General features: G+C 41.1%; 1 protein-coding gene across 1 annotated transcript; it reads left to right on the top strand.

Annotated features, from left to right (window-relative positions):
* Positions 1-9635: 9635 nt before the first annotated feature.
* HEY2 (hes related family bHLH transcription factor with YRPW motif 2) lies at positions 9636-20652 on the top strand. The gene is made up of 5 exons (XM_061207101.1): positions 9636-9882; positions 11801-11879; positions 12021-12104; positions 14434-14515; positions 18785-20652. Exons 1-5 carry the CDS (start codon positions 9800-9802, stop codon positions 19468-19470), a joined length of 1014 nt encoding a protein of 337 aa, XP_061063084.1. The 5' UTR covers positions 9636-9799; the 3' UTR covers positions 19471-20652.
* The last annotated feature ends 1238 nt before the right edge of the window (positions 20653-21890 follow it).

Below are 21890 nucleotides of genomic sequence, written 5' to 3'. Positions count from 1 at the left end.
TGGCATTCCAAACAACACACTTAGAAATGGTCATTGGGAAACAAATTTTTCTTAAAGTGTGTCACTTCTACCGATTTGCACAGTCTGTGTCTGTGTCACATAAATTCTTCTCAGAGGCAAAGTCCAGTACTGGGTAAGAGCACTAGCCCAGAATTAGATTCCCTGGGTCAAACCTGACTCTACCTATCCCTTAAGACCCATAAAACTTGTGCAGTTATTTAACATCACTGGGTCTGATTCCTCATCAGTAAGATAAAGATAATGAAACATCCAGTTATAAGATAAATAAGTACTAGGGATGTAATGTACCACATGATAAATATAATTAACACTACTGTACATTATACATGAAAGTTGTTGAGAGTAGTTCCTAACAGTTTTCATCACAAGGAAAAAATTTTTTTCCCATTTCTTTAATTTTGTATCTATATGAGATAATGGATGTTCACTAAACTTACTGTGGCAATAATTTCATGATGCATATAAGTTGAATCATTATGCTGTACACCTTAAACTTATACAGTGCTGTATGTCAATTATATCTCAATAAAACTGGAAGAAAAAACTAAAAATAAATAAATCTAAATTCACATACATGCATGCATACATACATACATGCAATGATTGTCCTACCTCAAGGGGTTCTGGTGAGGATTAAATAAACTAATCCACATAGCGCTTTGATAGCTGAGTGTCTGACACATAGCAAACACTTGATAAATGGCAGTTACTCAAATCATTAATGTATTCTCTGGATAGTAAACTCTCCAAGGGCAAAAATCACATGTTACATTGCTTTTGAATTTCTTAATGAGCACACTAGATGTTTGTTCAGTGGATTGAAGCTGAATGTGAAGTATAATCTGAAGGGAAGTCTCTGCACTGCAAGCTCTCCGCTCTGATTCAACTTCATTGAGAGCCCGACCTTGCTAACCTTTGTTCACTAATAGGAGCCTTGTTTTATTCTCACCTGCAATGCAGTGACTAAAAGAAAATCACAATTTTAAGGCTGTCTTGCATTTTGTTATTAAACATTTTTGCCGTTTACTGATTGCATATCCAATATTTAAATGCAAGTTACTTTCATTTCAACAAGGCCTTTCAGGGAAGGATGTAATTTTACTAGTCTAAAAATCGTTAAATAACACCTGAATTGTAACATCCTTGAATGTTTATTTATGGCACCCTGTAGAAAAGTAACTGTAACCTATTTCTCTCTTTCAGCAAGAAAGTAGCAAGAAGGAATCAGGGCTCAATCTTCCACTGGAAGTATTCAATCTGGATAAATCTGAGATGGCTAGCAGTGTTCATGTGCCATGTGTTACTCTGAAGTCAATGAAGCTGAAAACCTCACTTTAGAAAGTTCTCTTAATCCTTGAGAGTATAACAGTTTGCTGATTTTAATTATGACATGACAGACTGTAAAACAAATCTATAAATATTGATGTGCAAGTCCTGGCATAATTCTGTGAATACTCCACAAAACAGGTAGTGAACATGTTCTTTCATCTAAATTGGGTCATATTAAATAAACCCAAGGAACCCAGTTAAAAGCAGTGAGTTTCCCCAGGACTCAGTTAACAGTCTTACCTGACAATGCTCTTCTGGTGGCTAAATGACTTGCACTGAGCAACAAAGATGAAGAATTCCATTTATAAAGACAAATTGTCCTGGAATTTTTCTTCTATTATGTTTTCAATTCAAATTAGTGACAACTAAAACAAGGAAGAAACTTGACTGGATCAATCTAATGAATTATAGCTCTAAACATGTCACTTCTCTTAAAAACCTCCAGTGACTCTCAAATGACTTCAAGACATGCAGGTTGGCATGCAAGCTCCACCAGGACTTGGCTACAGCTTAATTCATTTCCCAAGACAACTCTTTCCCTTCCACCCACCTTTCCTCCATATCCTTCACTCCAGCAGAGGATCATCCATCTTCCCCTAAGAACCGCCTGCACTCTTCAGGTGTCTTTGCAAATGCTGGTCCTTCTCCAGGGGAGTGTATTTGTGAGTGTAGTTATTCTGGACATCCTTCAAGGCTCTGCTCACTTTTTCCCTTAATCCTATGATTGCACCAAAGGAGAGGTAAGGGGTTAGAAACCTCCCCTTCTCATAATGCTTAACAGCAATACAAAGACATCTCAATAAACATAATATCTAAATAAGAATAGTGTGATTGTCGTATAAACAGAAATTGAAGACAAAAGTCTTTGGGCCACTCCCACCCTTCCAACAGGGTTGCTACCTCTGATCTTATACAAAAATTTTGGCGCTGCCTCTGATTCGATCTCCCTTTAAAAATGAATCTTCTTTCTCTTTGTGCCCATAGCGTGCAGTTTTCCTTTTACTTTGGCCTTGACTACATCCCATCTCGGTAACAGTTGTTTGCGTTTAGACTGCCGTGTTATTTCCCCTGCTATTTCCTGAGAGCAGGAATTGAGGCTTACTCACCAGGTATCACTCACACTGCTTAACAGAGAGAGAGCATTACTCGAAGTAGGTGTTCAATACTTAGTGGCCTGGAAATGAGAACAGACAAATTGAGAGGCACAGTCTGAAAAATCAAGCCATGATTAATGAGTTAGCCTTATTAATTTCAAGTACACACACTAATAGTTCTGTCAGTGATTTCTGTCTATAATCTCTTTGGCTTTATTTTCAGATCATTTCCTCCCTCAGTTCTGTTTATTTAGTCCCCACTCTGATGTTCCTAATGTATTAGTTCCCAAACTACATTTTTGAATGAGAACAAAGAGTTTCATTGTTAAAATTAAAGTATGGACATCCTTTTCCCAATTCGCACACACACAAAAAAATAAATTTATGGTTAGTATGTTTTCATTTTAAATTTTGTTCAAACCTTTGTTATTTCAACTAGAAGCTATGCACGCAAGTATACAGTTAGTTAATTTATCAATATTTCATGCGTTCATGTACAGAGAACACGATTTTTCAGTTGTTCACCTGAACACCAGAGAGAATCACTCTCCCAACCCTTTAACATAACAAAAGCTTTAACATAACATTGCACCAAGAGGTTCAACTATTAGTCTGCTTTTCTAAGGATCTACATTTTTAAAATTGCATAAGGAAACTAATTTTAAATGTAGATGATAGAATAGATAAAAGATAACATATTTCAGTATCTAAAATAATATAAACTGGAATACAGTGAATGTAATTTTTAAAAGTGGAGAAAATACACACAAAAATATACAATTTGTAAATTTCATGTTACAAATGGTGGTTTAATTACAAAATGCAGCATTTTCCTCTGTGATGTGAGCTACTGGTTAGTGCCAGATATTACGATAGCCTTTTATAAACTAACGATCAAGTCATGTCAATTAAAAAACCTTTAATTATTTTGTGCCTTTTATATCTGTCTATATACAGATACTTTTATCTATCCATTTGTATACAGGGAGACAGATACATATACACCCACATACACCGTTTTATTGGTTTTTTGTTTTCTATCCATAACTTGGCCTTCTATTTTCAGACTCTGTTAATGCTTCTGTTGAGACTGTTTTCCTAGCAAAATCCTGATAGCCAGCCTTGACAAGTACTGCAGTGCTCTGAGTTTAGATTCATGATTCAATAATGCCCTAGGAGTCTCAGATTAAAAGTGCTATGGAAACGTACTTTCCATGTACCTTTCTTACATATTCAAGGCAGAGTACACAGCTTCTCCATGCTGCAGCTGAGCATGGTTGCTCTCTACTAAGCACCATGACATTTTGTTTCCAAACAGACTGCACTGCCCTGATGAATACTGCAGTTCGTCACAGAACTGTTTTTTCTTTATTCATTCCCTAGAAATGGAATGAGCTATTACTTAAGACCAAAATCTATCTCTAAAAAATTTTAATCATATGTTCCCAATACATTATGACATTATTAAATTATTTTGAAGTCTAAAGCCAGAAAGAAAAAAAAAACAACTTCTGTGCTGTCCCTTCAAACAATAGATGCCAAACTTGCTATTTTTCTGTTTCTTGTAACATACTACTACTTCAATAGGCTTACAAAACATGAAGGTCCAAAAATATCCTTCAATTTTTCTACAATAAATCTAAAATTAGCAACTTCTTATTTCCAATCTATGAGGGGTTTTTTTTCCCCATAAAGTCTCTATCAATTTAAAAATAAGCAGATAAGGGCATAAATGTGCACACATCTAATAAAAGTATCTTAATAAAAGTGTGAAGAAAAATATACATGGTCATTTGCATTCTACTGGGAAATTCTTTTAGTCTTAAACTTTTCTATAGCACTTGATATTTCAGAAACCTGTAGAGTCTCTTTCACTTTCATCAAGTAATACCAACCAACCAGATCCATGAATCTTTGATTTAACTTTTTCTAAAACTGAAAGAAATTTTCCTATGGAGAATCCACATTTTTGTAACTCTGTGAGGCACTGGTCCTACTAATGTCAGTTTATTAATCGTGAGAGCATAGAAAATGACTTATTCAGCTATTAGGAGATAAACTATTGTCTTCATTTATACATAATATGAATGTTCATGCAATAATTAATGTAGATACTTGGGGAAGAATTTTAGACAAAGAAAATAATTGTTTTAAACAAAACAAAAATTTTAAATCTGTGAAAAAGGCAATCACGTAGCTTGTTTAGAATTCAGCAGCTGGATAAACTTTTTCTTTTTTGACAAATAATGTGCTTCCTCTTTTCCGATTACAAGAATTAGAAAACTCACTCTGTTTCTTCTGACTTGGCTGCCAGGAAGCTCAGGAGTGACCTCAGGGCCCATTCACAGCAAATGGTTTCCTGCTCATGTTTAAGTATATTCTTTTCAATTTTTTTCATGATTTTTTTTACTTCACGGCTGTTTATTTCCATTTTATTATTCTGATGTATCTAAATTCTGTATATATGGAAAGAAGCAAGGAGTTCATTAATTTTGACAAGAAATTCATTCACAAACCATTTATTGTGTATCCATTATGTGTCAGGCACTATTCTATTCTAGAGGATGGGGATGAAGTTAGTTAAAAGATGATTTCCATGACAGGAGCGAATATTTCTTATTGTATTCCTAAGAGAGAGGGGGAAAAAAATCTCTCAATCAAACCAACTTCAAGAAAATGAAAATTTAAAAGAATTTCCTTAATAGAAAAGCCTGCCAACATCAATTTAACACTCACAAAGAGGAAGTTAATATAGTGAGTTTAGTTATCTTTTGACTGTTGCTTACAGGGGTATGGAAAACTAGTTACTTAATTATACAACCCTCTTCTCCAGTGTCCTGCAATAAAACCAGCCTTCCTCCTTGGGCATGTGCTAGGTACTAATAACGTCACTCATGAAATAAAAGCTTTTAAATAAATTGCCCCTTAATAACAGAGATCAATTTAAACATTCTAATCTCCAAGAAAGGGGCCTTTGGGTCTTAGATTTCCTACCTTGAAGCTTCTGATGTAAAAAATAAGTAGCACCTATTGGGGCAAGCCAAGAAAAAACGATGCACTTTTTGTGGGTAACCAAGCAAGGATAATTGTTAACTGGTAAAGCAGTTCCCTTTTATAGATGACTTCAAGGTTGGTGGGCCTAAATTTGCCCTTGCTTTCAGCTTTGTTTTGCTTTACTAGCTTGCAAATATGTGTCGCACAGTGACCCTAGGTTGGCCTGCCTGCTGCCAGACTGATGTTGAGAACGGTATTGAAATTTACAAGGATCTTGCCTTTGGCCTCCACTCTCAGGGCGCAGCATTCTCACACACTTTAAAGTGTTGCCAGCTCACAATAGCCTTGTAGTCAGGAAAGCCAGCCCAGCAAGGCTGCCCACAGACGCACGTGCATGTCACCTGCCCCAGCAATTGCAAATAGACTAGCACATCTTGGGGGCGACCTGCTTGTCTTCCATTTGCAAGAGAAAGCTGTGTAAATATATTTCAGAAAGGGCAAAATATTGGACTTCTCAATATGAACTATGTGCACTTAGCCTTCTCAGACTAACATAAAGGTCTTTAAATAACAGAGCTGCCTGTATTTCACTGTGAAGCTAAGTTAAAACATTTTTTTTAAGTGGTGTCATGTCTTAGTGACTTTCTAACGAACCCAAACACTGGAGTGGCTGACACTTTTTAAAGTAACTGTAAGCAGTACCTCAAAGGATTCAGAGAAGTAACAAGTAACAAAGTGTGACCACTGATCTTGAAAAATCAGAGTGCTCTAATGAGGAAAAAAGCAGACCTAGAATAATAAAAAAAAAAAAATCCTACTTTCCTTCCAAAAATGCTGCAAGGAGAATTTTAGAATGCTGCAAAGTAATCACTTCATTAATTTATGCAACACAACTCAAATTTTGTGGGACAAGCTATAACAGGGTCAAAATGGCCAGATGTATAAAATACAGGTGCAAACACTGTAACTTTATATTAAATGAGTGAGGGAAGAGTTGGGGAGGTGGATCAGGGCCACTGAGCTTGATGTTTCCAGATCTCAGCATTCGACATCTCACTCGCGTCAGTAAGTGAGTTAAATCACAGAAGGACAAAACAGGGAGGAAAGGACCAATTTCGGGAAGACAGCTGAGTCTTCCCTCCTCCATTTCGTTTAGATCTGTCTTTCTGGGCTTTCTTTCCTAATGGCATTTCGTTTGTAGGGAAGTTCTTCGTATCTTTGGGTCTAATTATCTCATTGTACAAATCTTTGAAGAGGAACGAACTGTGGTTTGCTCTGCGCGCGGACATCTTTTCTTCTGCCCGAGTTCTTCCTAAGCCTTCAGCCAACTTTCACTGAAAAGGATGTCGCTGAGGGGCGATGAAGCTTGAAATCCCGCGGTTTTCTCATTCTCTTTTCTTTCTCTCTGCAGACGCCACTCCTACACCTCGCTCCCGCACTCCAGAGAATCCACCACCGTTTTTAATGATGCTGGGGCGTTTTAAAGAGTTTCCTCCGTTTCTCCCTCTGACCCGAGAAGCACTTTCAGTGTCAGACAAGGCGCCTGACCAGGGCATAGGCAAATGGGATATTCGAGGGGAATAAAAGACCTAATTGAAAAATCTCGTGCTGCCTAATTGTGATCAAGTATCTTGCAGATAAGTTAGCATGTTATTAATTTGGTCGTGTTCAAAACGCCGAGGTCTTTTGCCTTATGCATTCTTGTTTATTTAACAGACGTACAGAGCGCTTACCACGTACCAGGCACTGTTCTAAACGTTTTAAAAAATATGACCCTCTTTGCTTAAGAAGTATTTTTAAGCGACAGTAAATCCGCGTGTGCATTTCGAACGTCCCTGCCATATTTTTCTTTACAGCATGGTACAGTGGTTAAGTCTTCAAAGACAAATATGGAAAAACTTTAACCAGCTGCAACTTTATTTCAAGCAAGTCATTTCCCTCTTCGCAATTTTTCGCAATTATTATAATTAAATACAGTAAGATAGTGAGAAAGAACTCTTAAATTTTTTTTTCAGTGATGATCTCAGGTTTTGCCCCCGGCGTTTCGAAGCGCCCGCTAATTTGATCGCGTGGCCAAGGTTAATTGCATCTGTAGACATTCGCTTTCAGAAAAATGCGCACCCTTCGCTGAAAGTCGTGAAGGCTGAGTTCGCCCCAGGCCGGAGGCGGCGTGTCTCCGCGTGGCCTGCGCGGACTGGCCGCGGGCGCATCCGCCGGGGAGGTGGAACGGGCGACCCGCGCAGATCTGGCTCATCCCTAGCCGAGCTGTGAGGTCCGAGAGCCGAGTGACGTCGGGGGAGGTCAGAGCCGAAGGGAGGCGAGCCCGCTCGGCTCCCCGCAGCGCGCTCAGGCAGCCGGCGCTGCAGCGAAGCAAAGGCCCGGAGACCCGCGCGGAAGGGAGGCCCACAGCCGAGCTGGGGGGTCACCGCCCCCCGCGGCCTCGAGCTGACCGGGTGCATCCCCACCAGGCCCCGCCCGGCCCCCGACGACTGTGTGTTTTGCCCGGTGTTAAGTTTCAGAAGTCAGGACGGAACGTTTCGGGTTTCTGTTCACACGGTTATTGCAGGCGCCGCGGTGGGGACCGCACAAAAGAGACGAGGGCGTGTGGGGAAGGGGTTTGGTGGTTTAACGAGGGCTTATCCCGCGGACTGCAGGTCCTTCCCGCTCTCCCCCTGCCCTGCCCCGGCCCGGGCCCGGTCTTTTCAAGTCTCATCCCTTCCTCTTCTCCTCCCCGCCCCGCGCCGGTCTTGTGTGAGGAGAGAATGTTGTGTCAGAGGGGGACGCCCTAAGCAGATCCCCAGAAAAATAAGACTCCGTCGTGGCGTAGGGCTGTGGCGACTGATTGACGCCTCTCTCTCAGAGGCTTTTCTGCTCTAAGCACCGAGCTGTCCCGGCGCAACAAGTGGAGTCTCGAGCTCGACCCCGACCAACCCGGCGCCCGCCTCCCGGTACCGCGGCGCCCCGGCGGGCCCACCGCCTCCCGCTGCCCTCGCATAGACACAACTGCGTAGCCGGTTCAAAAAAATACCTCAGAGCATGGAGGGAAAGAGCAGCTTGAAAACATGTTTTACAAGCACATCTAGAGTTTTATACAACCCACGCTGTCCAATGCACTAAAAACTGAACACGCATTCGTCTTTTAGAAAACAAATTAAATTTCCAAGCGCAATTTTTTTTTCACGTCCGGGATTCTACTTAACTCTACCTCTGCGACTACCCAAACCAGGGAGTGTGGAGAATTGCAATTATCTGGATAATCCAAGCCCGAAAAACTCGAACTTGAAAAACTACTAAAATTGTGTCCTGAAATACCCTCATCATTGCTCTAGTCCTTCCTGCCACCAGAGTAGACACAACTCCAGCCCACGGTCTACTCAGCGGGATCTATTATCCACAGCCTCAGTGGCCAAATGCAAAGAACTGATTAGGTGCAAATCGAAAATCGTTTGGTGGCCGGTCTCTCAGACCCTCCGACCGCCAGCTGTTAAGTACCTGGTCGGGGAAACTTGCGTCCTTATCTGTTCACAGCCCAGAGGCCGCGGAAGTAGCCTTGGGAGTTGCCAAAGAGAAAAGCAACTTTGATTTAGGGTTTTCGAAAACCCCAGAGGGCAAATGTGACCGCCAGGGTCAGTCAGTCAGCAGTTTTGGTCCAGACAAGGGACAGCCGAGTGGGGCGGTTCGGTTAAGCCACGGCGCCTCCCGACGTCACACACGCTCGCTCACACTCAGCCACGCGCTTGGGGTTATTCTTTAAACACAGGGCTGAAACTTCACCGGCAGACGGCTGGGTGCGGAGGAGCGCCAAAACCCGAGGTCCAGAGCCCGCCCCTCGCCAGCCCGCCCCCGCCCCCGCCCCCGCCGCGCCCGCGCCGGCGCCGGCGCCTGTGCCCACGTCCGCGCGCTTCCCTATCTAGAGTTAGCGACTTCGCGCTCCCGCTCGCCGCCGCCTCTCCCCACCCGCGCTCAGCTCCCGGGCCCCAGATGCGCGACCGCGTTCCCACGCCTCAGCCGGAGCTCCGCGGCGGGGTTTGGCGAGCGCGGCCCCGCCCCTCCGCTCCGGCCAATCCCGGGACACGCTGACTCCCGGGGAGGCGGTGCCCGGCGGAGCTGCGGGGGCCTGCGCGCTGGAGGCGGGCAAGGGGGCCCCGCCCGCGCGGGGAGGCGTGGCCGGCGCCGGCTCTTGCGGCCGAGCTGGGCTGCAGCGTGGGAAAGAGCCGCGAGAAGCCGACCGCGCCGCCGCCCGAGCCGCGCCTGCCCGGGCCCAGGAAGGGCGGGAGGGAGGAGGCAAGCAGGGAGGGCGCTGCGTCCGGCTCGGTGTCCGAGGCTTCGGCCCGGCTGCACCCCGTGCGGTGTTCGCCGTGATGAAGCGCCCTTGCGAGGAGACGACCTCTGAGAGCGACATGGACGAGACCATCGACGTGGGGAGCGAGAACAATTACTCGGGGTGAGCGCGGGCTCGGCGGGAGCTGTCCGGAGCCCGAGGCATCGGGGAGCATTTGTGTACGAGCGGCTCCTTGGAAATCCCGAGGTTCCTCTCCGCCGCGTTCTAACCGAGCGGGGAAAGTTTTGCCCGAAAAACTTTCAGGGGTGGGCGCTCACGGAGCGCGTGTTCGGGTGGGGCGAGGCATGTGGGTTTGCACTCTAGGGGTGGGGCGGCTGAAAGTGTGCAGAGGTTGGCGAAGGAGGGTCCCTGGCTGTCAGCGTTGGGCGTGCGGACTGGCACGCCCGGGCGACGGGCGACGCCCCCGCCACCGAAACTGCATTTGGGAGCACTTTCAAAATGGGCCAGGCGAAGAGAGAAAAAAATGATTTTTTTAATATTTAAAGAGACTAAAAGATGACTTGCTTTTTGGAGCCATTAAAGCAATTAGCGATGTCAAGGCTAAGTAGGCTGAGATTTCCAGGTTGATCGTATGTGACTTTGCTGACGGGAGTGTGAGTGACAGATGAAGGATCGTTTCAGGCATCATCTCTTTGCTTGTTCCTGAGTCTGGAGAAGATTGAGATCGTGATCACGGAAGCCAGACCTCCACTTTCCAGTGACAGAGGGAGGTTATGGAGGCGTTTTAGTGCCAAGGCGGGTCAAATGATAATTGCTTCTAATTGGCATCCCCAGAAGCACCTTAATTATTTATCTGCAGCTGTCACTCAAAGAGTAAAATTCTACGTTTGGAAAACTGGTTTTCTTTAAATATTATTATTCTAATATGTACAAACCTTAGCCTGGAATCAGCAAAAGCAAAGATATTTACTTGAAACGTTGTTTGCAAAGTATTTTCTAATTATTAAAGTGTTGTGTCATCTTAAAAAATGAGATCCGAAAAACAAAAGATGTCACGTGAAAGGTGAAACCAGTTGAGAAGGGGGTGGGAATGAGGGGAACAGTTAATTCAGAAATAAGATCCAGAAGTGAGAAGGTGAGGTAATAAGAACCTGGTGTGTGCAATATTTCTATAATGAAAGAGAACAAATAACAGGAACCTGGAGAATTTGAGAACATGAGGAAGCAGAGTATCCATGAATTATGAAGAGAAACAGATACAAACTAGAAAGGATCATAAAAATTATGTGACAATAAAGTGATTTGATTGAACTTTTGATATAAAATATTTTTTCTTTAGCAAACTCAAGATGGATTACAACTCTGAGAGTTTTAAGCTTAGATTGAAGGCTGAGAGATACTCACCTAGAGTTTTATTTTCAAAGTAAAACATTTACCTAGTAGTTGATCTAATTTTAATTTTTCTATTAGTGGCATATTTAATTTGGGGTCATTCTTTTGGAAGATTAATATAGAAAACATTGAATTTGTCATTTTTTTCTTGTATGACTACTTGGAGTTTTGAAATAGTAAGGTAACTTCTGTTTATTTTAAAGATTGCATCTAGGGACAACAGTTTGACATGTGATGGCTGTATATCTGTTTGACAGTAATTATTTTAAAATAGCTTTGCTTTGTTCAGTGGGTCTTACCAGAGGGAGGAGGAGGGATGCTATTAGAGATTAATTGACTTTTAAGAAACATTTATGAGTGGAACTAGGAAGTACTAATATCTAACTTCTCACCCTGACTGCCCATAATTATTTCATTGGGAGGCTTAGTAAAAGTTTAGGGATGTTTTTGCCAGTGGATTTGACATCTGGATTACTCATTAAAATTAAAAGAAAAAAAGGCATAATTCCTATCTGAAAAGAGATATAAGGGCTGAAAGCAAAGTCTGTAAAGAGCAAGAATTAAGAATAAAATAATGCTGATCTGAACTGTGCTGTCACTCTGAATATTTAATGGGTGCCATCAAGCACCCAGAAGAAAACAATTGTTATGTTAATGCAGCACCTGACAAACTCTTCTTATTTCGTAGACAAAGTACTAGCTCTGTGATTAGATCGAATTCTCCAACAACAACATCTCAGATTATGGCAAGAAAGAAAAGGAGAGGGGTATGTGATTTTTTTTTGTTTTTTGTTTTTTTATTTCATGTAATCCAGCCTAATGTGTAACAGTTGTATTTTTCCATTACGAGTAATTTTATCATTTGTGTATTCATGAACTTTTGTTGTTGTTTTGCTTTTTGGGGATAGATAATAGAGAAAAGGCGTCGAGATCGGATAAATAACAGTTTATCTGAGCTGAGACGACTGGTGCCAACCGCTTTTGAAAAACAAGTAAGCTGCCCCCCCATCCTGACCACCCCACCAGTGAGCTCAAAAAAGCTGATTCTCTCATCTGGCAACGTGGGTTCTTCTTAAAGCTCATTAAAATAATGGTGTATGTGCCGTGATCTGGCACAGAGCAGCTATTTCAATAAAATGCTTTGTTGTGGCAAAACTATTAAAAACATAATCCATCATGAAGTTGAAAAACATTTCCATTCTCTAGCTTATTTTCCCCTTAAGGGTAACATGTTCATGCTCTCTCTGTTCTTTCTGTGAATACCAGTAGTGGTTTTGTTTAAAACTGAGCTGTATGTAGTATTCTTCTTCTTCAGAAAAAATAGTCTACGTGAAATTTCATTTTTGTCTCAAACTATTCTTTAAAAAGTAAGCTTTTTATTTTAAAAAATAATCAAAGCTGAGGAAGTAACACCTCTAGCTCTATTTCCTAAATAATAATACTAACAAAATTTATTTACCAAACCACTTGGTTTCATTTTTAATCCCTGGCTTAATAGAATGAGGTTTGTTTTGAGGCATCTTTGTGGAAGTTTGGTAAAAATCAAACTAGCCATAAATTCCCCTTTTCAGAATTAAAGTATTCCTTTACAAAAAAAAGAAGAAGGAAGGAAAAAAAAAGATTTGCACACTTAGTAAAGTAGGAAGCCAAATGTTTAAATCTTCCTTTTCATTTTGGAAGAGTTGTGTTTTTCCTCCTGCCGCCGTGGCTGATAGATTTCAAAGAGCATCTTTCAAAGAGTATGGCATCATACCCTTGTTGAAAATAACTTTCAATTAAATTCGAATAGGGTATAAGACAGCTGTTGTTTGTTTATTCCATTTTGTTGTTTACTTCATGAACCACAAACATTATAAAGCAAGCCCTACAAAGCCCTTGGAAATTATCCAGAAACTGCAGTTTTGTTATTAGTCACTTTCACTGAAACTACTATACATATTCATGGAAAAACTGAACATTGACAGAAGTACAAGTTGTCAAATGCTATTGACTATACATTTTTAAGAGAAAAAAGGCACCGCTCTATATGCTGAAACTGTCTTTAATGAGCTAAATGTAATGGGCAAATTGTAGTTTTGATTATTAGCATTTCCCATGACAATACGTTGAAAATGAAAATATCAGTAATCAGTGACGTTTTTACTTTCAGTGCTCAAATGTCTACAGTTAGGAGAAACAGTTTGGTGATTTTTTTGGCGGGGGGTTGGGGGGATGGAGTTCGTTAGATTTTTTTTCTTAAATGTCGACTTAAACCTTAAAAGCAAACCTCAGTAGTTTGGCAGTTAGTTACCATAAACACAGGCTTTCCCATTTGCTGAGCTTGGCGACCAACCCTGGAGAGCTGGCCCTGTCACAATGTAATTAGAAGAGTGTTCTTTCAAGCAGTTTAAATCACTCTGGCACTCTCACCATGCACTGGGTGCTGACAATTTTCACAAAACAAGTAAAGCATAGGAACCTGAAATAAACTGCAGTTTCCTTTTCAAGAAAACATACTGATTTAATTATTTAGCTCTTCCAAGAAATTAGAAGCCACCCACAGCCCTCTGAGACAGTTTGAAGTGGCACATTTGTATTTCAGTTGGTTTCCAGAGGTTGCCTTGTTTTAAAATGGGGGAGGGGCATAAAAATATAATGACAATTTTATTAAGAACTATTTTAAAGGGTTCAAATATCCTTAAGCATTTTTGATGCTTATTAGATTAAAGTTAGATTATGCTTCCTTGTTTATGATCTTGGAATTTACAGTGACACCTGCTGGTAATTATTGGGGAAAAAAAAAAAAACCCTTGAAAGTCTTCCCATCGCACTTTTGGTTCTATACTTACAGTGGTGTAGTATGAATTACCTTAAAGGCATAATAGAATTTTCTATTTTTGAAAAATATGCTTTTTAACAAAAATTTGCTGAGATCCTGCCTGCTTTTCCTCCAGAGTTGGATTCAACTGATCTAGACTTCAGCATTATATAAGACTATTGTATATCCCCTGATAAAATAAAGTATATTATTAACCAGTTTGATGCAGTTTGAGATTTTTGCAGTTGTAGTAGTTTGGGTAGAGTGATCTTAGTATAATTATTTTTGTGTGTTTAAAAATTATTTATTATGCCTTTTAGTCTTTAAAAGTTAAAATGGCAAATATCTGTCATTAGGTGTGATGCAATTAGTGTTTTCATGTAAAGTTCAGGAAGAATTCATATTTTTCTGTGAAAAAGTTAAACTTAGAATTTTCTAGTGAGAGGGAAAATTAAAAATTCAGGGTAAGTTGTTCCAAATTCATTTCCATAGGACTTATAAGATTTTATTATTTGTTTATTCAGGGATCTGCAAAGTTAGAAAAAGCTGAAATACTGCAAATGACAGTCGATCATTTAAAGATGCTCCAGGCAACTGGGGGTAAAGGTAAGTAGGTGACTTCATCCCCACCCCCCGCCCCTTCTACCTTTCTCTTTTCATTTTTTCTCCCTAAGATTGTAAGGAAGTCATAGTTGAACAGTTCTTTAACGAGCTGAGATAGGAGGTCCCAGATTAAAGCCGTGGAAATCAATGCTAATGGCAGGATTGAACTCGTGGGAAAGAACTTCTGGAACAAAAGAAGCACTTGACCCTGGGCTTGTGTTTGCTTTTATAATACTGTGGGAGTAAAGCTTCATTCACAGCAGCCTGGTCAGAGGTTTGTTTGGGACTTTCAGAAGTGCATGCTGGAATTTGTACAGAAAGACAAAACAAACACACAAACATCCAAACATAAACAGGAGGTTAGAGGCAATCTTTTTCTCTTCTTCTTTCCCTCTCCCCAGTTCCCCGTTAAATCAGGGATAGGATTCACTATAATGCAGCTATTCCAAAGGAAGTGAATTTTCATTGTTGTTTTCAGAGTTTGGTTGATCTTGGATTTAGACCACACAGAGCATTTGAAGTGCAGGTAGTGAACCTCTGTCCTGGAAACCACTGATGGAGCAGTCTTTCCCGTGAAGAGCAAACAGGAGCAGGTGCCCTGGGCCCAGTGCTGTGGAGAGATGTCTTCTGTACTGGATAGTGATTTAGGGAAGAACAGTCCAGAGGGTCAGGGACTGACCCTCACTTCATGCTATGAATGGACTTGAGATCCTAAACGATGTAGTATTCATTCAGATTTCATTATCCCACTTCTCACACATCACTCAGACTTGATTTTGCCCTTTTATATCTTTTTCACCCTTCAGGCAGGCCTTTGGTATTCATCTTAGCCAAGGGTGCTGTTCCATATATTTGATAACTGGGTAAGGAGAGGGTACCACAGGGGCTAAGTGCTGCAGCTACACCCTGAACGCTTATCTCTGCTCAGCATTAGCCTTTTATTACGTAGTATCAGAGTTTGCCCTAGATCAGGACAGGGGCAGGGCATTGGAGGGAAATAGCTGTTTATCAATTGGTACAGAATTATTTCAGTGTTTAACTCCAGCTGAGGACCTGTGGAGCATCAGCCCTGACCTTCACCATCCTTTACCTGTGTCAGGTGGGGGGGGTGATCATTGTAAAGGGACGCCCTCACACACAGTGTGGCTTACCCTCTGCTGTACCTTCTCAAGGAACCGTCCTGCCTGAATAACCATCCTGAATGGGTATGGAATTGTGATTTCTACTCTTTAAAATGTAACCCTCAGCATAGGCTGCAAATATTCTTACGTAATAGGGAAGAGAACTGGATGAAATTCTAGAAGCCTGTGATCCAGCCCAGCTTGGCCACTGACCCACCTTTAAGACGAGACAGAGGTGCTGGGCTGCACAGGGAGACCTGTACTAGCACTGTGAGCCCTCAAGGCCCCCCGCCGCCCCAGGATTCTGCCTCTACACCTGCTCCCTCACGATGTTAGGGGACTGATCGGGTTAGTGATCGTGCAGGGAAAGTTGTTTGATTGCTTTACTTCCCTTGGCATTGTTAGCCACAAGGCTAAGAATTTTTATCAGCGTTTCAAATATTTGGCATGAGCTATACTTCTAAAGAGTAATATTGTTCTTATGCCTTATTATAAACACTAAGTTCCATCTTGGTTGCTATTCTTGGCTACCTGAACAGTCCTAAAATTCATCCCAAAATAGTTTGTGAACAGACATTTCCGAGCAAGCTCCATACAAGTCGCCTGACTGCCAGCTCATTAGAGAGGTCACCTCGCAGGAGGACGTGTGGGCCTTGAAGAAGGGGGGCTGGCAGTGTGGGCTCGAATTGTGAAAGACTCACAGCTGCTATGGGGGCCTCAAAATGTACTGGTGAAGGACAGACACTGCATTTGGGTTGCCTGGTTTCAAATCCTGGCTCGTTTTTCTTTTTTTTTTTTTTTTTTTTTTTAAATAATTCTTTATTTTATTTATTTATTTTTGGCTGTGTTGGGTCTTTGTTTCTGTGTGAGGGCTTTCTCCAGTTGCGGCAAGCGGGGGCCACTCTTCATCACAGTGCGCGGGCCTCTCACTATCGCGGCCTCTCTTGTTGCGGAGCGCAGGCTCAGTAGTTGTGGCTCACGGGTCTAGTTGCTCTGCGGCATGTGGGATCTTCCCAGACCAGGGCTCGAACCCGTGTCCCCTGCATTGGCAGGCAGATTCTCAACCACTGCGCCACCAGGGAAGCCCCTCTTTTTTTTGGTCTGTGACCCTAGATAAAGGACTGACCTTTTCTAAGCCCCAGTTTCTTCATTTGTAAAATGAGGACAGTGATGGTGTTCACTTCGCAAGGTTGTCGTGAGCTTATTCACTTAAAGCCCAGAGAGCAGTTGATGGAAGTGGTGTGGACCCCTGTGCTATGATTATTGGCCCAAGGTGCGGTCGCAGGAAACAGTTGCTCATCGTCATTTCCCTCTGCATTCAGCAACAGTATAGGAATTACATAATTTATATTCCTTAAGATGCAACAGAGAACTCACCCATATACAACCACATACAGCTGGCAAATCACAAATTTCAATTCATGCCGACTCATGAAGATTCTTGGAAGCTCCTGGGGTACAATTCTGTTGGTCCATTCTTTAGTCTGTCTTGGTATTGCAGGAGTTTCTAGAGAGGATTTAGTATAGTAACCTAAATTTCTAGATCCCTCTGGGTTTCTGGACTCTTGTCTGCTCTGATAATTATCTCCCTTCTCTCATGAAGTCAGAAGTCTGCAAAGCCTTGCAGAGAACCCTGAGGACTCTTATGGGAAGTCTTTCTTTGGAGGCGTCTTCTTCAGGAAGAACTTTCCCTCCTAATGCCAGGGGCTTTATTGCTAACCATGCTGAAGTCCTGGGATGATGACTCTTTTTGTTGCTGATCTTCCACATTTCATGATATTCTCTTATGTCAGCTTTGTGCTGTTGTTGTTACTGTCTTAATGGTGTATATTTTTTCCTCAGATTTCTTTTTGGGACTTCCAAATTTCTGTTGAAATTCTAGCTCTTGGACTTTGAATATTGTGACTACTATTTTCCAAAGTGCTAGTCTAATTGTTAATACATGATAAACAAAACAGGTAATACTTTGATCTACAAAATCATAAAAAAGGGAATGTAGTAAATGCCTTAGATGAAAATAACCTTGTTTGAATGTGATATTTTTCATTTATGTATATACACATCCCCGAAGTGAGTCGACTAAATTTTAATTTGAAAATTGTTTAAAAAAAAAGTTGCAAATGAGAAAAAAAGTCTAAAAAGGATACGTTTATACACATTAGAGATCACTTATTCAAAGTGGTGACATTTCCCCAAATGTCTGATTATTATCAGTACCCTAAATTGGCACTGATACTAATCAGATGTTACTATTTTCTATTCTAATGTGTTATCTTTGGATAAAAAGGGATTCTCATAAATGTGACCAGCTCTAGCCATTTTAATGGTAGTAACCTTAGGTGTAAGGGTATGTGCATACACACTGACACAATTAATATACATTTCTTTCCTGGAAGGATGCCAGAAAAAAGTAAGCTAACCAATGAAAGAAATATATATTTGGACTTCAGGAAAACTAGGAGTTATAGTAATGTTATACTACCTGATAGAAAAATAAGATCTTCAAATTAGTAACCAAATTTTTAAAAATCATTTTGCTTCTTTAACTTTTTTCCATACAAAGTAATGGTGTTTTCATTTTGTTGATAAAAAACACTATGAGTCAAGAAGCATTTATGAATTTATTAAGCAGTTCTGGCACATTTCTAAAAAAAGTCCTCAAACTGCTCATACGCATTTCATATCTCGGTTATAAATGCCAAGAGAGTGAGGATGTTTCAGATAAACCCTTTAATCTCCAATTCACGTGACAGAGACAGAGAGACTGGTACTCTGTTATACTGTGGAAACGTTTACTAGAAAATTTCACTATCCCACAATACAAAAGAAGAGACACGATTTTTTTTTTCTGGAAATGTTTGAAACACAGATGTTCTTAATTCTTTTCCCCACTGTGCTATTTGGTTGCAGGAACAACTGCAGTACATAGCATTGCCAGAGTTGTCACACATGTGAATTGCAAAGTGCACTTTCTTAACTTCTGCAAAAATTACAACCATAAATAGCTGGCAACGTTCTCAGAAAGGATCGTCGTTCTACTTAAATCTCTGAAGGTCAGGGTGGAACGTAGGTGGTGGCTACTCTTCATAATTGTATCGTTCTTTCTCTCACTGTCTCTCCTGGCCCCCACTTTGCTCAAACCTCCTTTCAGGCTACTTTGACGCCCACGCTCTTGCCATGGACTTCATGAGCATTGGATTCCGAGAGTGCTTAACCGAAGTGGCAAGGTACCTGAGCTCTGTGGAAGGCCTGGACTCCTCCGATCCACTGCGGGTGCGCCTGGTCTCTCATCTCAGCACGTGTGCCTCACAGCGAGAGGCGGCGGCAATGACCTCGTCTCTGGCCCACCACCATCACCCCCTGCATCCTCACCACTGGGCAGCGGCCTTCCACCACCTTCCGGCAGCCCTGCTCCAACCCAGCGGACTCCACGCCTCGGAGCCCACGCCTTGCCGCCTCTCCACCACTTCAGAAGTGCCTCCTGCCCATGGCTCCACCCTCCTCACGGCCACGTTTGCCCACGCAGACTCTGCCCTTCGGATGCCGTCAACAGGCAGTGTCGCCCCCTGTGTGCCGCCTCTCTCCACTTCTCTCTTGTCCCTCTCAGCCACTGTCCACGCGGCCGCTGCAGCAGCCACGGCAGCTGCGCACAGCTTCCCTCTGTCCTTCGCTGGGGCGTTCCCCATGCTCCCCCCAAACGCAGCTGCAGCAGTGGCAGCTGCCACAGCCATCAGCCCTCCCTTGTCGGTATCAGCCACGTCCAGCCCTCAGCAGACAAGCAGTGGAACAAACAGTAAACCTTACCGACCCTGGGGGACAGAAGTGGGAGCTTTTTAAGTTTTCATTGAACTTCTTGCAGTAGTAACTGAATGCCCTTCATTTCAGAGTCAGCTTAAAACCTCTGCACCCTGAAAGTAGCCATACAGATGTCTGCGGATCCACAAAGGAACAATAAAGCTATTTGAGACACAAACCTCAGAAGTGGAAATGTGGTATTATCTTTTTTCTCTGTTTCGGTTTAAGGCAATTTGGTAACTGACATCAGCAACTTTTGAAAATGTCACACTTGTTTTCATTTAGAAGTCTCCTGGAAAATAATATATGGACTGAACCATCCAGCAGTGCATCACGATGTCTGAATTGGGGAAGAAAAATGCCCTGACTGAATTTTCTTGAAACTAAATGGAAAAAAAAATATTCGTGTTTCATAAGTGCCTGAGCTAGTAAAGTTTTCTTTTGAACATACAACGTTGCACAAGTAAAGAAGAGCGTAGAGGTTAGGTTAAGAAAGGATAAGGGACAGAAGTCTTGCATTAGGCTGCAGACATTTTAGTACAAATACCAGAAAAGAGCACTCTGTTGAAATCAACAGGTTTTTATTGGCCAAAAGGATTGCTGAAAGTAATTTTCAAGTTGAGAAACCTAGTTTTATCTTAGTTTGCTTTTTTTGTACAAACTTGCCAAGTTGTGACATTTAACAATGTATTAGTATAAGCAATTATTACGTCAGTGCTCAGATTAACAAGCATTTCTGCCCTGCCTGCAAACCCCCAGGCACTTTTTTTTTTATGGCTCAAAATATGGTGCTTCTTTATATAAAACATGCATTTATAGAGTGCACCTAGAAGCATTTGCCTACTGTGTGCCCACCAGAGGCTATCTGACTCATGCCAACTTGAAAACTCTCCAGTTTGTAAAAGTTTAATTTATTCAGTTTCATTTGGACTATTTTTGCATATTTATCCTCTTCATTTCATCCCGATAACATGTAAAATCTAGTCTTGTCACCTTTTGGGGAGAAGTTGCATTTCTGGAAGTGATGAGGCAGGGAGAGAACAATGGGAAGAGAAAAGCCACGATTTTTAAATGTCCTTTGTCAAGCTTGTGATTGTATTTGATCCCAAATCAAGGTGAATGTATGCAATGGGATGTACATAAATTATTTTTGTCCATGCTAGACTAGTGCTACATAATGGTGTTTTGGTTTTGTTGTTTTTATTTTGTTTAATGACAAAATAATCTCGTAATACTTTGAAATTGAGCACGTGAGAATTTATGTTTGAAAGACAAAGACACAGCATGTATTATTATGCACTTCATTTCTCTGCTGTGTGGAGAAAGCAATAAACATTATGAGAATGTTAAACATTATGCAAAATTATACTTTTAAATATTTGTTTTAAAATTACTGTACCTAGTCTTTTTTGTATTACTTTGTAACCTTTTTCTATGCAAAAGTCTACATATCACTAATTAAATGAAGTCCTTTTTTGACCATTTTTATGTGGATGAGTTGCTTTGCAGAATGGAAAGTTGACGTGAATTTCAAGCAAGGCCTTGTTTCACTAACAAATTAAGCCATGGCTTTTCTTTTTCTCTTTCAAACTCATTTGATATAATTCACAGCCTTGAAAATAGCATGTATTTGAGCTTGTAAACCAATTAAGCATAGGTGAGTATGACATCATTTGGAGGCAGGAAGTGATCAGTTTCCTCTGCCTTTTATTCTTAACCATTCTTCTTGGAAAAGTGCAAATACCAGAAGGTCAAATAACAGTATACCGAACATACGGTAATAAGCTAGAATGTGTCATACATTTTGGAACTCAGAAATATTTATAGAGTATTTTTAAAACATCACATGCATGCATGATAGGTGTGTGTATGTGTGTATATATATATGTGTGTATATATATATATATATATATATATATATATATATATATATATATATGCCTCCTGATGATAAATCCTTTGTACCTACCTCAAGATTTCTTTTGATGCTGTAGAAATTATGCAGGTATCCCTCCTTCTTCAGTGAAGCCTAAAATAGACTATTTCAGAGTTTCTGAAGCTGTTGGGCCAAACAGATGAGAAGAATTTTTTTTTTTAATGTTTCTATTATGCTTATCAATTATGCTCAGAGTTAAAGGAAAAAGTGGGAGCCTCTTACATTATTTTAGTTTTGCAAAATCAAGCATATAGTTTATCTAATTTTTTTCTGTAAGTGGGTGAAAAAATGAGCAAAAACAGATCACCTTTGTTCTCCTTGTCTGTAAGCTCTGTGACTATTGTCAGTTAGCGCTGATAGAATTAAGTAACAAATAAAATGGATTTAGTGGTATTTGGAGTTTGCTTTTTAATCGTGATTTGTGGATAGCAGGCATAGAAATAATTTTGATTTAGGATCTAATAGTTGATTCTGTGCCTGTTGTAATGTCAGCATTCAAATAACTTCTTTTTTTGGAACGTAAACT

The sequence above is a fragment of the Eubalaena glacialis genome, chromosome 12 (assembly GCF_028564815.1).
Source record: "Eubalaena glacialis isolate mEubGla1 chromosome 12, mEubGla1.1.hap2.+ XY, whole genome shotgun sequence".
NCBI lineage: Eukaryota > Metazoa > Chordata > Mammalia > Artiodactyla > Balaenidae > Eubalaena > Eubalaena glacialis.
This window is presented reverse-complemented; position numbering and strand designations above follow the sequence as displayed.